Source organism: Bubalus bubalis, chromosome 19 (assembly GCF_019923935.1).
Source record: "Bubalus bubalis isolate 160015118507 breed Murrah chromosome 19, NDDB_SH_1, whole genome shotgun sequence".
NCBI lineage: Eukaryota > Metazoa > Chordata > Mammalia > Artiodactyla > Bovidae > Bubalus > Bubalus bubalis.
The window spans coordinates 39,895,770-39,909,580 of NC_059175.1; the positions used below are offsets into that span (position 1 = coordinate 39,895,770).

General features: G+C 42.4%; 1 protein-coding gene across 3 annotated transcripts in view; it reads left to right on the forward strand.

Annotated features, from left to right (window-relative positions):
• Positions 1-13,811, forward strand: part of ADAMTS12 (ADAM metallopeptidase with thrombospondin type 1 motif 12) — a 380,497-nt gene that overhangs the window by 184,898 nt on the left and 181,788 nt on the right. For all 3 annotated transcript variants that reach the window (XM_006071881.4, XM_044932579.2, XM_044932578.2), the window contains 2 exons: positions 10,600-10,796; positions 11,810-11,893. In XM_006071881.4, the coding sequence (XP_006071943.3) occupies positions 10,600-10,796; positions 11,810-11,893 (281 nt within the window). The remainder of the gene's footprint in view (positions 1-10,599; positions 10,797-11,809; positions 11,894-13,811) is intronic.

Below are 13,811 nucleotides of genomic sequence, written 5' to 3' on the forward strand. Positions count from 1 at the left end.
AATGAGGGAAACGTGGGCTACATTTCTGGGTTGGGAAGATCCCCTGGAGGAGGGCATGGCAACCCACTCCAGTATTCTTGCCTGAAGAATCCCCATGGACAGAGGAGCCTAGAAGGCTACAGTCCATGAGGTTGTGAAGAGTTGGACACAACTGAGTGACGAAGCACAGGACAAATGAAAATATAGGTACTATGTTTGAAAAAAATCCATGTGTAAGTGGATTGGTGCAGTTCAAACCTGTGTTGTTCAGGGATCAACTGTATTCAACTGATAATTCCTCCCCAAAATGAGGAGGAGAGACAACATGAAGGGGGACTCGTGATACTGACATGGTCCTTGCCTGGTACTGACATGGGCAGGGAGGGCTTGCCTGATAATGCCATGGTCCTTCTCCAGTGTCTGCCCCTTAACAGAACCCATCCTGTGTAGGCAGGCCAGGGTGATTTTGAAGCCTGTCATCAGACCTGTGAAGGATGTATCCTGTCACCCTGGATGTATCCTTTGTCTTCAGACAGCTATTTAAGACCAGTTCAGCACTTACAAATTCATGAATCTCGTGGAGCCCAAACGAACCCTTTGGGTGGCATATATACTTGCAGCTTCTCTAAAGTAGTACTCATCTTTGTCACTGTACCAAAATCAGGCCAAAAGGGACTCACATTTGATGAATGAATAATAAAATTCAGATTAGATTTACTTGAATGTGAATGTGATTACTTCCTGTTTTCTTTACCTCTCTATGCACAACCCCTCTCCCACAAATCATTATTAAGTGAATGAATCCATATACTCATTCAGTAAATATTTATTGCCTATTAAAGGATGCCCTCTGTGACTTCCCTGGTGGCTCAGACAGTAAAGCGTCTACAATGCGGGAGACCCGGGTTCAATCCCTGGGTTAGGAAGATCCTCTGGAGAAGGAAATGGCAACCCACTCCAGTACTCTTGCCTGGAAAATCCCATGGATGGAGGAGCATGGTAGGCTACAGTCCATGGGGTCGCAAAGAGTCAGACATGATGAGCGACTTCACTCAAAGGATGCCAGGCTCTAGGCTGAGTCTTGAGTTACACAGATGGCTGAGACACCGGTTCAGTTCTTCCTTGTATAGAAAGGCTTCCTTCTCAGGATGTTGCTCTCCAAAATGGCAGGCTCATCCACACAGAACAAAAATTAAATGAAACAGAGAACTTGGAAATAAGGGAATTAACAATAACAAATCCATTTACTTGCTCATTTGATAATAGATAAGTGCCCTTGATTCACAACATAAATAATATTCTGACCTTTATTAGAAAAAAGCAAATTGCAGAGTCCCTCTTTTTGTCACTAATCACAAGAGCAAATTGATCCATGATTGCAACTGATATAAAATCCCCTAGGATTATAATTGATATCTCCTGAGTTCTTGCCCTGAATTCCTTTCTCAGATCTGTGATATCCCAGAGAGCTAAGGAAAACACACACACACAACAGTGTATTCACTGCCTTTAGAGTATTTAGAAAGCAAATTCTTATAAAACAGTGGGAAACTCTATACTCTGTAATGTTTCCTTATTAAAGAAACATTGTTATAAAGTAAATGTACTAGTTAGGCTGAGTTTTACTGTGAAAAATGACACAAAGATATTGGAGACTAGAAGCCCCTAGTCTCTACTTTAAGTATGGAAAACCTAAAAGCTCTGGATAAAGAGGTTTGAAAGAGAGTCCTTTTCTTTAAATACAGATAGTGGAGTGGACATGAATGTGAGTAAAGTTCTCAGAAGGAAAGAAAGAGGAAAAGACGGAGGGAGGGAAAAAGGAAGGAAAGAAGGAAAGGAAATAAAAGAAAAGAGGGGAAAATGAGAATACAGATACCAGAGGTTAACCAAATGCAGAATACAGTGGCTTCCTGGAGCTCTGAGCTCTGGAGTTTGAGCGGCCACAGGTCAGGTCCTGAGGATGAGTTTCTGAGCTCACAGAAGGTGGTGAAGTATGGAGAGACTCATGCCTTAAAGCCCCAACTTTGAAAACGTGTCATTCTCAGTGAATGGGTGTGCTAGGAACCAAACCAACCAAGCTATAAAAAAAAAAAAAAAAATACCTGCCGAGGAAAATTGTAAAGAAATGTCCCAATTTGGGCCCAGGGCCGGGTGGAGGAAGGCCATGTACTCTGCCAGGAGAATAACAGAACATTTTGAAGCCTGTACAAATCTAAGTTGTTATAGTAAAATTTTTATGCAAGAGGTTATATTGATGTAAAATTAAGCATTAGCAAGGGGAAAAGAATTGCAAATACATCCATACGTATGTATATTGTACACACATGCTTATGTAAATATGACCAGATATAAATATAATAAAAATGATCTCATCAGGCTAGAATTGTTCTGTTGTTGTCTCCCAAAAGTGAGGCAGATGGTTTCTCAGGGTCTCTGTAATCTCTTTCTCTGATTAGTGCACTCACAGATTTCTTTACTCATGACTTATAGCCTGACTGTTGCTTTCTTGCCAAGTTAACATTTTTTATTCAGGGACTCGGGGGGTGCAGGAAGAGCTTAGACCTATTTAAGCCCTGGAGTCAAGTTGGTGCAATATCAAGCAGTTATGTGTGATCTGAGAGGTAGCTGCAGCGAAAGTAGCTGACTGTTATGTTTCTTATTAATAGACACACTCAGCCTCTGTGGCCGCTGGGTAGAGTGTTAATAAATGAACAATATGCTAGGCATCACCCCGAATTTTCTTGCTGCATTTGAAAATGCATGTGAATTGAAGTTTCCAAACAGTCAACCTTGGTACTTTCAGATCTCTTAGGAAAACCATACAAAGAACTCATGGAATTGTTTTCTCCAGAACAAGAATGCACATATAACTTTTATGAATATAGTGTTTCTAGAAGCTGTTGTGTGGGTCAGTCTTATTCCTGCTAGTGACAGAGTGGAGGTTCTAAAAGAGAACCCACTAGTTATTTATATTTAATCAACTTGCTGAGCTGAGGGTTTAGATCAAATGTTACCATTTGGAGAAGAAAACAGCTCCCTTCCTGAGTTGTAAATGAGGAGAGATGCTTACAAACATGGAGGGGGTGATTAATCATCATATCATGCAGGATATGTTTATGTGTAGCAGAAAACCCCATGTAAGTTTTATTTATTTGAAATATTGTTATTGAGTGCAAAGAACTATGTTTTTATGTAAAGTTTAAAAATAAAAAAAAAACAAAACTATGTTTTTAGATGCTGGAGATAAAGGAGCACACAAAATAGTCCTTTTTTATTCTAGTTGAAAAATAGACCTTTATTTATCATTCACATGAGTGAAATCTGGAGATAAAATGTCCGAGGTTGGTATAGTGCTCCACAATCATCAGGGACTCAGACTCCTATCATCTGTCTTCCATCTTGTTCCATCTTCTTGGATATATGGCTTCTGCTTCCTTGTCCAGACTATCCCAATGCAGACTAGGAAGGAGGAAGAAGAGAGGTATCCATGCCTTCCCTTTAAATTCTGTAAGTTTCATGTAGCACTGCCTCATATCCCATAGATCAGAATTTAACCGCAAGGGAGGCTGGGACATTTAGTTTTTCTCCTAGGAGGCCAGCTTCCCAGCAAAAATTCAAGGAGGAAGAACAAATATTGGGGCAACTGGTAGTCTGACACAGTCAGCATAAAGGCAAGCAGAAATTGCCTTAGACATGACATGGTATTTGACATGGTAGTTTTAAGGACCTGATACAAATAACAGAGAAGGGACAAATGGAGAAGGGAAACTATGAGGGTAGTCACCTTAGGTTGCCCACCACCTTAGAGTGGCCTGGATCTGTTTGGAGAGCACCAATTCATTTTTCTTTCTGTGTCAGTGCTTGGCTGTAAGTCTGTGTGAGTATTGACAAAAGCCTGTTAAATAGTTTGTACCATATTTATTAAGCATGTAATATGTTTAGAGAGTTCAGTAATCTTTAAAAAGTACAGCCAGAAAGGGAGGTAGATGTGGAGTTTCAGAGTGGCCCTTTCCTTGGAAGGTCCTGCTGAAGCTCAGCACCAGCCCTGGGTAAATGGTAAGATGGTCCCATGCTGGTCCATCACCCATATCCCCACAGATGGAAGAGAGCTCCATTCTCCAAGAGACTCATCTCCAGTCTCTTCCACTGCCTCAGTGGCTCTACTTATGTAATAGGTCTTTCTGGTCCATCAATATGTAAACCTTGATTAAAACCTCAGAAGAAAGCATAAGCTACTTAAAGCAACCTGGATTTCTGTTCTCTCTGTAGCTTCTGGGCAAGACTTTTTCCCCCCTTTATTTTCATGCAGATAATTTTAGAATAACAAATTCTTATAATCTAAAGAGCCATTTAATCTAACTTCCTTCCTGAACTTGTCTTCCTTAAAGCTGTATTTCCCAAGTAATGTACCATGGAAGTCTCAGTTTTAAGAGGAGTTCTGTAAACAGTCCCAAGATTAAGAATCCCTGGGAAACAGTGCCAAATTTCCCATCTGGAGATTCCCAATATAGTTAGTTTTTATAGGCTGGTAGAATTGCGTACCTTACATAAAAATGTAAATGTGTGGGAATAAACTCTTTATTGATACCTGCAGAAAAGGAGAGCTCACCACTGAGGATCTAGAGCCTAACAGAAGCCTTTCATGGTGCCTTGGGTCCCTGGTGGCTCAGATGGTAAAGAATCCACCTATAGTGTAGAAGACCTGGGTTTGATTCCTGGGTGGTGAAGATCTCCTGGAGGAGGGCATAGCTACCCACTCCAGTATTCTTGTCTAGAGAATTCCAGGGACAGAGGACCCTGGCAGGCTGTAGTCCATGGGATTGTAAAGAGTCAAACACCACTGAGCAACTAACGTTTTCACTTGGGTGTGTGTGAAGGTCCCTAACTTATTCACCTATCCCTTAGTCACGAAGCTGAGGAAAATGTGTCACCAGAATTCTACCAATGTTGAAGTGTGCTGGGACTCATTATCCACTTGGTTGATTATTCAGTTTTTCTTAGTCTTCCTTCTGCACCCAGCTGCCTCTTCTGCATCTGGTCTTCATGGTGAGAAGCGCCTCAATGCATTTTTATTAAACGATAAGGAAGGGAAAGATTAGATTTCGAATTAGGAGATTACATTTCGAATCAGGGGAATTCCTCATCATTCCAAATGTTAGTGATGAATGAAAGTGGTAATTTACAATACAATACTAATGGATTAAAATGTTTATAAATTCTCATTCTGATTGACTCTCCAGAGAGATCTCAAAGCCTCCCTTTTACTTAGACTTGATTTGGTTTCTATGTTGTTATTTCAGGGAGTTTCACATTTCCAAAGTTGTCCATGATTTCCTTCCTCTCTTTTGGCACGTTCTGAGTGAAGTTAGGACTTCATCAGGCAAGACCAGTCAGCCCTTGGAGAGTATGTTTCATCTTATTTATTCAGGTGCTTATATTTATGTCCACACTCCTAAACCTGGGGGGTTCTTGCTTTTGACATCTACTAGTTACTAACACTTAGATTCATGTAGCTGCACTTGTTTATCTTTAAAGACAGCTGTTTCCACTTTAGTAGTGGCCAGTTTTGAGAAATGGATAGTCTGTTACATAAGTGTAAAAATATTTTTAGTTCTCAGTAAAAGAGGTAGACTTTTTTTTTAAATGAATTTCCTAGCTGAGACATTTCAAATCTATCCAAAGCCAGCCTGAAGGACACATAATGACGGCAGCTCAGCCATCATTGCTAAAGGACATGGCCCCAGCACTGACATTCAGGTCTGTGGGAAAGGCCGCAGTGTCCTGCTAAAAAGGGGATCTGGTTGCAGGTGTGCGATGGCAGCCAAGTGTAGACAGCTGTGCATGGGTAATGGGAAGGTGCGCTGGTTCGACTCTGCACCAGAGCTAAAAGGTTACCGCGAGATGGTGTCGTCTGGTGGCCTAAACCTGTGCCATGTGGAACCCCTCTCAGGGTCATCTGCCACCTGATCGTAGTCACGGTCTTTTCCATGCTCTTTGCCTAATCTTTGTTTGAAGAAAGCGTTCCGTAGCTAAAATAAAAATGTAAAGTAGGAGTTCAATTCAGTTTCCTGTACATGAGGGTGGAGTCAGGGATGGTGATGAGAACATTTGTCCAAGGTTCTGGGACTTGCAAGTGGCTCAGTGCAGAAGTGGCCCAAGCCAGGCCCACAGGGAGTGGGTGGTGGTCGGTGGTGGTCTCAGGGACTTCCCTGGCTGTCCAGTGGTTAAGACTTTGCCTTCCAATGCAGGCAGGGTTGATTCAATCTCTGGTCAGGGAGCTAAAATCCCACATTCCTTGGGACCAAAACATAAAAAAAAAAAAACAGAAGCAATATTGTGACAAATTCAATAAAGACTTTAAAAGTGGTCCACATCAAAAAATCTTAAAAATAGTGGGCCTGGACAAGCTGTCTAGGTTCTATTAGACTTAAGGCATTCTTTTTCCTTTTTCCAGGCAAGTCTTGCCTGGGAATTTCATTCCCATCTCCACACCACAATTTAAATGGGATTCAGACTGACTTGTCTAAAATGCTCTTATGCTGCTTAATGGCTATGAGGCTTTGGACAAATTTGAATAAATATAACCTCTCTGAGTCTCATTTTTCTCACTTAAAAATGATAAGAATAAGACTTATCTCAAATATTTGTTGAGAATTAAATACAGTTGACCTTCCATAGCTGCAGGTTCAACCAACCACAGATGAGCCAACCTTGGCTAGAAGATACTGCCCCCTCCAAAAAAAAAGCCTAGAAAATTCCAAAAAGAAAAATTTGAATTTATTGCTCATCTGCAACTGTTTGTGTAGCACGTATATGTATTTATAACTATCTACGTAGCATTTACTTTATATGAAGTATCACAAGTAATCTAGAGATACTTTAAAGTATACAGAAGGTTGTGCCTAGGTTATATACAAACATGATGCCCCCTTATATATAAATTACTTTAATAATCATGGATATTGGCAGCTGCCGGGGTCCTGGAACCAATTCCCTATGGATATTAAAGGATGACTGCATTAAATATCAGATCTAAAAAAAATTCATCACAGGCCAGGCTTTCCATCAGAGGTGGCTGTTGATGTTTGTGTTCTTGCCAAGTTGTGTCCCAAGAATTCACTCATGCTGGTGGCAAGAAGGTAGGAACAAGGGTACTAGGTCTTACTTATCTGGAAGCTATAGAGTATGGCCTGGAGAAGACTAACTTGAGAGGATCTTCTTGGGGAAAATTAGTTCTCATACCTAGCAGTAGTTCCAGTTAAAGGCTAATATCCAATCATCGGTAAACAATTCTAAGCTAAACATCCTTCTAAAGCTCCTTCTCCGTGGGAACTCTGAGAAAAGGCAGCTGAAAAGAATCCAGATGAGGGAAGAGTTGAGTCATGGTAGGAGACAAATCCTAAAACAATTCCCTAAGCCAAAGAGGTAGCTTCTGGAAATTACTGGCATGCTAAACAGGCACTCTCTAGAACACAGGAAAATATAATTTCCAGAGTCTTCTGCTCTGTGTTAACTTTCCCTGCTTCCTGATGATACTCAAGCCTCCTCCAGGCAACTTCCTCAAGTCTTGGTCTGTTCCTGTCTGCAGGTAACCCTGAGTCTAAGACAGAGGTGGCAGATAATGGCCCTGCTACCTGTTGTTGTTCAGATGCCATGTCATGCCTAACTCTTCCTGGCCCTGTGGACTGCAGCACACCAGGCTTCCCTGTCCCTTACCATCTCCTGGAGTTTGCCCAGGTTCATGTTCATTGAATCAGTGATGCTGATTGAACCATCAGCTAGAATCGGTGACCTGACCATCTCATCTTCTGCCACCTGCTTCTCTTTCTGTCCTCAATCTTTCCCAGCCTCAGGGTCTTTCCCAATGAGTCAGCTCTTGGCATCAGGTGGTCAAAGTATTGGAGCTTCAGCTTCAGCATCAGTCCTTCCAGTGAGTATTCAAGGTTGATTTCCTTTCAGATTAACTGGTTTGATCTCCTTTCTGTCCAACAGACTCTCAAGAGTCTTCTCCAGCATCACAGTTCAAAAGCATCAGTTCTTTGGTGGTCAGCTTTCTTTATGGTCCAGCTCTCACATCCATATGTGGCTACTGGAAGGGCCATAGCCTTGACTATATGCACCTTTGTTGGAAAAGAATGTCTTTGCTTTTAATACACTGTCTAGGTTTGTCTACTACCTGAGAGAGTGCTAAATGTGAGAGAGCTTTGTGAAGAGCTGCCAAAAGCATTTGGGAAAAGGAAAAAAACTCAGTTATTTGCATTGCCCTGGTATCTCCAGGGCCTCCATTCTGCTGGTTCACAGGGCATCCTGGACATCTCAGCAGATGTTGCCCAGATCCTTGCTCTTCCTCTGCTTCTGGTTACAGAAAGTCAGTCCTCTGTTAGGACTGGACGTCATCCTTACTTATACTGCCCCCTTGGCTAGACTTCTCCCCTTAAAACAAACACTTCGTGTGTTGGCAGGCAGGTTCTTTACCACTAGCACCACCTGGAAAGCCCAAGCTTATTAAGCCCAAGAATAAAATTTGAATTTATTTAGACCTATGATGAACTGTGGTGTTAGAGAAGACTCTTGAGAGTCCCTTGGACTGCAAAGAGATCCAATCAGTCCATCCTAAAGGAAATCAACCCTGAATATTCTTTGGAAGGACTGATGCTGAAGCTGAAACTCCAATACTTTGGCCACCTGATGTGAAGAACTGACTCATTGGTAAAGACCCTGATGCTGGGAAAGATTGAAAGCAGGAGGAGAAGGAGACAACAGAGGATGAGATGGTTGGGTGGCAGCACCGACTCGATGGACATGAGTTTGAGTAAAGCTTCAGGAGTTGGTGATGGACAGGGAAGCCTGGTGTGCTGCAGTCCATGGGGTCACAAAGAGTCGGACATGACTGAGCGACTGAACTGATGATCGTGTCTCATCTCTTTTTTAATATTAGTCAGTGCAGTGTGTCCTAACTTCACATAGGAAGCAAAATGAGGAACCAGGATGGGTTACAGAGCAAATGAGTGTAATCAACTCTACAACCCAGAGGGCAGGATGTGGTTTTGGTTGTCCCAATTCCGAGTCAGAGGCAGGGCCTCAGGAGGGGGTGGTGTTATAGATACCTTCAAAGAATAGGACCGACTAATAAACGGAAATTACAAGGGGAAAGTTCTAGCTCAGTGCAGGAGAGGACTGGGAGTTGATGTGTGCCCCCAGGACCAGATGTCTTCAAGCTGAGGCTGGGTGGCCATCACCAGGGTGAGGAAGGGGTTGAGAGGTTTCCTGTTCTGCTTGCATGTTCTTCCAGCCAGTGCTCCAGGGTCCTGAGGAGAGTAGGGAGCAGGTGTGTCACTATCTTCCAGACAGAAATCTTCAAAGATTGGGACTCTGCTTGTCCATTAGCCCAGGCTTCTTGTCTTATTTATTCTTTTGGTAAATTCATCTTTTGTCTACTCCCTAACTCCTTTTGGCTTCCCTGCTGGCTCAGCTGGTAAAGAATCTGCCTGCAATGCAGAAGACCTGGGTTTGATCCCTGGGTTGGGAAGATCCCCTGGAGAAGGGAACAGCTATCCACTCCAGTATTCTGGCCTGGGGAATTCCATGGACTGTATAGTCCATGGGGTCACAAAGAATTGGACACGACTGAGTGACTTTCACTCACTCACTCACTAAGCCATTCTGAGCCCATTGAAATCTTTCAGACTTGACCACCACTTGGCAGTAAGCTTCTCAATGTGTGAAGTAGCACTTCATTTTTGTTTTGGTTTTAAACAGACCTCCTTCAAGTTTCAGGGCAGTGCTTCTCAAACTTCTGGGAGTTTAAAGATGTTTTCAGTTTTCTTCCTGATTCTGTAACCTCTCCTGGGTTTTGCCTTCCAAACTCTGATCCTCATATATTAAATCTTTTCCGAAACCTATGAGTCACCTTGAGAGTTTTAGTGTCCTTTGCTAGATCTTCTCCAGCTCATTTTATACCTTCTTGGAATAGAATGTCCTGAACCACATGCAGCTTTCCCAGCTTACATTTCTGCAGTTTTATGCATGTTTACTCTGTGGGAGCCAGTGTGGTGTATATGAAAATGCATGATTTTAGGGCAGAAAAAAATTCTGGTTCTTCCACTAATACTATGGGTTGTGCAACTTTGGAGAAGTTACTTAACCATCTGCTTTGAGCATCAGTTTCCACATTTGCAAGATGGAGATAGCAGTATGCATGTCAGATGTTCAAGAGGATAAATGGCTTGGCATTTTAAAGTCTAATACCCTGCCTTGCATTCAGTAAGCTCTGAATAATTTAGAGGAGTAGGAGGAGGAGAAGGGAAAGAAAAAGTTCTCATTCTTGTTTGTAATATCTTTTTCATAATAAGGGACCTATTTGATAAAATAGTTAACATTTATTTCAGAGCTGTACTTTGAACCTCCCTGTCATATTCCAATTTCACTTATCTTTGTCGAATTAATTATTTTCCATTTCAGTGGAAGAATGGTATTCTTCCATTTCAATCATGTAGATAAGAATGTAGTATTTGACCATTATTAAACATAAGTTAAACTTACAGCCTTGTATCTTTATGAACGTAAGTAAGTAGTATGTGAGAGAGAGAATGAACCCATTATCTTCTGGTTAATGTTTAGACAGTCCTGGCACCTCCCAGAAACAAGAGCTACTGCGAGAGAAGTGGGAGAGGAGCCACTTGCGAGGCAGAAGCCTCTCTCGGCGTTCCATCAGCAAGGAGAGGTGGGTGGAGACCCTGGTGGTGGCCGACACAAAGATGATTGAGTACCATGGGAGAGAGAACGTGGAATCCTATATCCTCACCATCATGAACATGGTATGTCAGACCTTGTGGGGGCACGGGCAGCAGGTGAATAGATATCACTAGAAATGCTCCACCCCCCAAATAAGAAATAAGAGACCTTTTTGTGGTCCTTTTATGTTCTTTAATTTTTTAATTTGTTTGGCTGCATAGCTTGCGGGATCTTAGTTCCCCAACCAGGGACTGAACCCAGGCCCTTGGCAGTGAAAGGGCAGAGTTCTAACCACTGGACTGCCACAGAATTCCCTGGTCCTACATATATAATGTATAATATTTGTATTTATATTTATTTTATTTTTATATTTTTATATATTATTATTTATAAAAATATTTATAAATATTTTCCATACCTAGTTGAACTTTTCTGAAGTTAAGGATACACCTGCAATGCAGGAGATCCTAGGGATGTGGATTCAATCCGTGTGTTGGGGAGATCCCCTGGAGAAGGAAGTGGCAACCCATTCCAGTAGTCTTACCTGTGAAAACCTGTGAAAATCCCATGGACAGAGGAGCCTGGTGTGCTACAGTCCATGGGGTCACATAGAGTTGACATGACTGAGCAACTAAACACACACATGCCTAGTTAATTAAGGATGGAAATTCAAAGTAAATTGCTGTTTTTCTTAAAAACATGTATCCTAGGAAAACCTGTAATTTATCATGTACATTTTTCTAGTAGTTATTTATCAAATGACTGAATCATTGTAGTATGATTTTTTCTCACTGATTTATATACGAAATTATAAAAGAATTTCCACAAATGAAACTGAGGCAAAGAACTGGAATATTATTTCTTCAAGATAGTTGGAGCTAGAATTGGAGTAAAGTTAATGACCCCTAATTTCAAGTGCCCTTTTGCATTGTAATGTTTTCTGCCTTCCCAGTTGGTCATGTCTCACTCATCTTTGAACTCCACCAAAAATTTCAGACCTATAAGATAAGGAATTATCGCAAATGCATTCTCCTCCTCCAGTATTTATCTGTTCTGTATTCACCTGAGACTAATGATTTTCCATTTCTGACTCTAGGTCACCGGGTTGTTCCATAACCCAAGCATTGGCAATGCAATTCACATCGTTGTGGTTCGGCTCATTCTACTTGAAGAAGAAGAGGTAAGGCATAGCTTCCCCACCACTCTTCCAACCTAGATCCTCACACTCCTTGGAATGTGAAGTCACTTCAGCCATGTCCAGCTCTTTGTGACCCTATGAACTGTAGCCTACCAGGCTCCTCTGTTCATGGGATTCTCCAGGCAAGAATGCTGGAGTGGGTTGCCATTTCCTACTCCGAGGGATCTTTCTAACCCAGGAATCGAACCTGTGTCTCTTATGTCCCCTGCATTAGCAGGTGGGTTCTTTACCACTAGTGCCCCCTGGGATGCCCTTCGCACTCCTTACCTCCTATCTTCAGAAGAGCTGTTGATGGACAAGAAAGAGGGTACCAGAAAGATGTCTGGAAGCCCATCTGTGTTATTGTCTTGGGAATTCAGGGACATCAAGTGGGAGATGGAGAACATTTCCAAGATATACATTCTTGGAATCATCTGACAGTCTTTGTATCTAGTAACTCACAAATCAGCTTGACAGCCATGCCTAAGAATATTCCAAAGTGGATTAAATCATGTTCTGACTGAGTGATTTCAAACAGTTCAAAGAGGTGTGGAGATATTGAATGTTTTTACTGTTTATTTCCCTCTTGCATAGTAACACATGTCTCTGTTCTGGGCCCACTGGTCACTCTGCACTTTTACTTGGGGATTCCATCTGGCCTCAGAGACTTACAGAACATGGACATGCTGAGACTCAATTGATACCTCCAGCCTAGACCTGCTGCTTGAGCTTCAGACTCATATCCAATTGCTTATTCAACATCTCAGCCTGGATGTGTTCTAATCTACTTGAACTTGGAAACTTAATAAAATTTGAAATGGAATTCTCGGTTACTCTCTTCCCAAAGCATTTCATTTCTGCCTCCCGCCTTTCTCCAGCCCTCCCCTTCCCCATCTCAGTAAGCAGTGCTCTTGTGCACTGTTCAGAAGTCTGGGAATCATACTTGATCCACCTTCCTTTCTTGTCTTGCACATCTTGCAGCAAAGCCCACAGTGCTCCTGCCTTCAAAATGCAGCTCTGAATCACCCACTCTTAGTCATCTCCACAGTCATTGTGTTTGTTTTGGCTTTATCATTGCTTGCCTTTATCATCTCTACCACAGTGGAATCCTTCAAGTTCTTCCTGTTGCAACTCCTCCCCGCCCACCACCACCGTAATCCAATCCTGATATAGCAGTTTAGAATGGAAATTTTAAATACAAATTGAGGTGCTCCACTGCACGAAACATTTAATGGATTTTTGGGCTTCCCTGATAGTTCAGTTGGTAAAGAATCTGCTTGCAATGCAGGAAACTCGTTTGATTCCTGGGTCAGGAAGATCCCCTGGAGAAGGAATAGGCTACCCGTTCCAGTATTCTTGGGCTTCCCTTGTGGCTCAGCTGGTAAAGAATCCACCTGCAATGTGGGAGACCTGGGTTTGATCCCTGGGTTGGGAAGATCCCCTGGAGAAGGGAAAGGCTACCCACTCCAGTATTCTGGCCTGGAGAATCCCAGGGATGGGGGAGCCTGGTGGGCTGCCGTCTCTGGAGTCGCACAGAGTTGGACACGACTGAAGCTACTTAGCAGCAGCAGCAGCCTTTATCATTTCTACCACAGTGGAATCCTTCACGTTCTTCCTGTTGTAACTGTTCACCTGCCACCACGACTGTAATCCAATCTTGACATAGCAGTTTAGAATGGAAATTTTAAATACAAATTGAGGTGCTCCACTGCACAAAACATTTAATGGATTTTGGGGCTTCCCTGATACTTCAGTTGGTAAAGAATCTGCTTACAATGCAGGAGACCCCAGTTCAATTCCTAGGTCAGGAAGATCCCCTGGAGAAGGAATAGGCTACCCACTCCAGTATTCTTGGGCTTCCCTTGTGGCTCAGCTGATAAAGAATCCACCTGCAAAGTGGGAGACCTGGGTTTGATCCCTG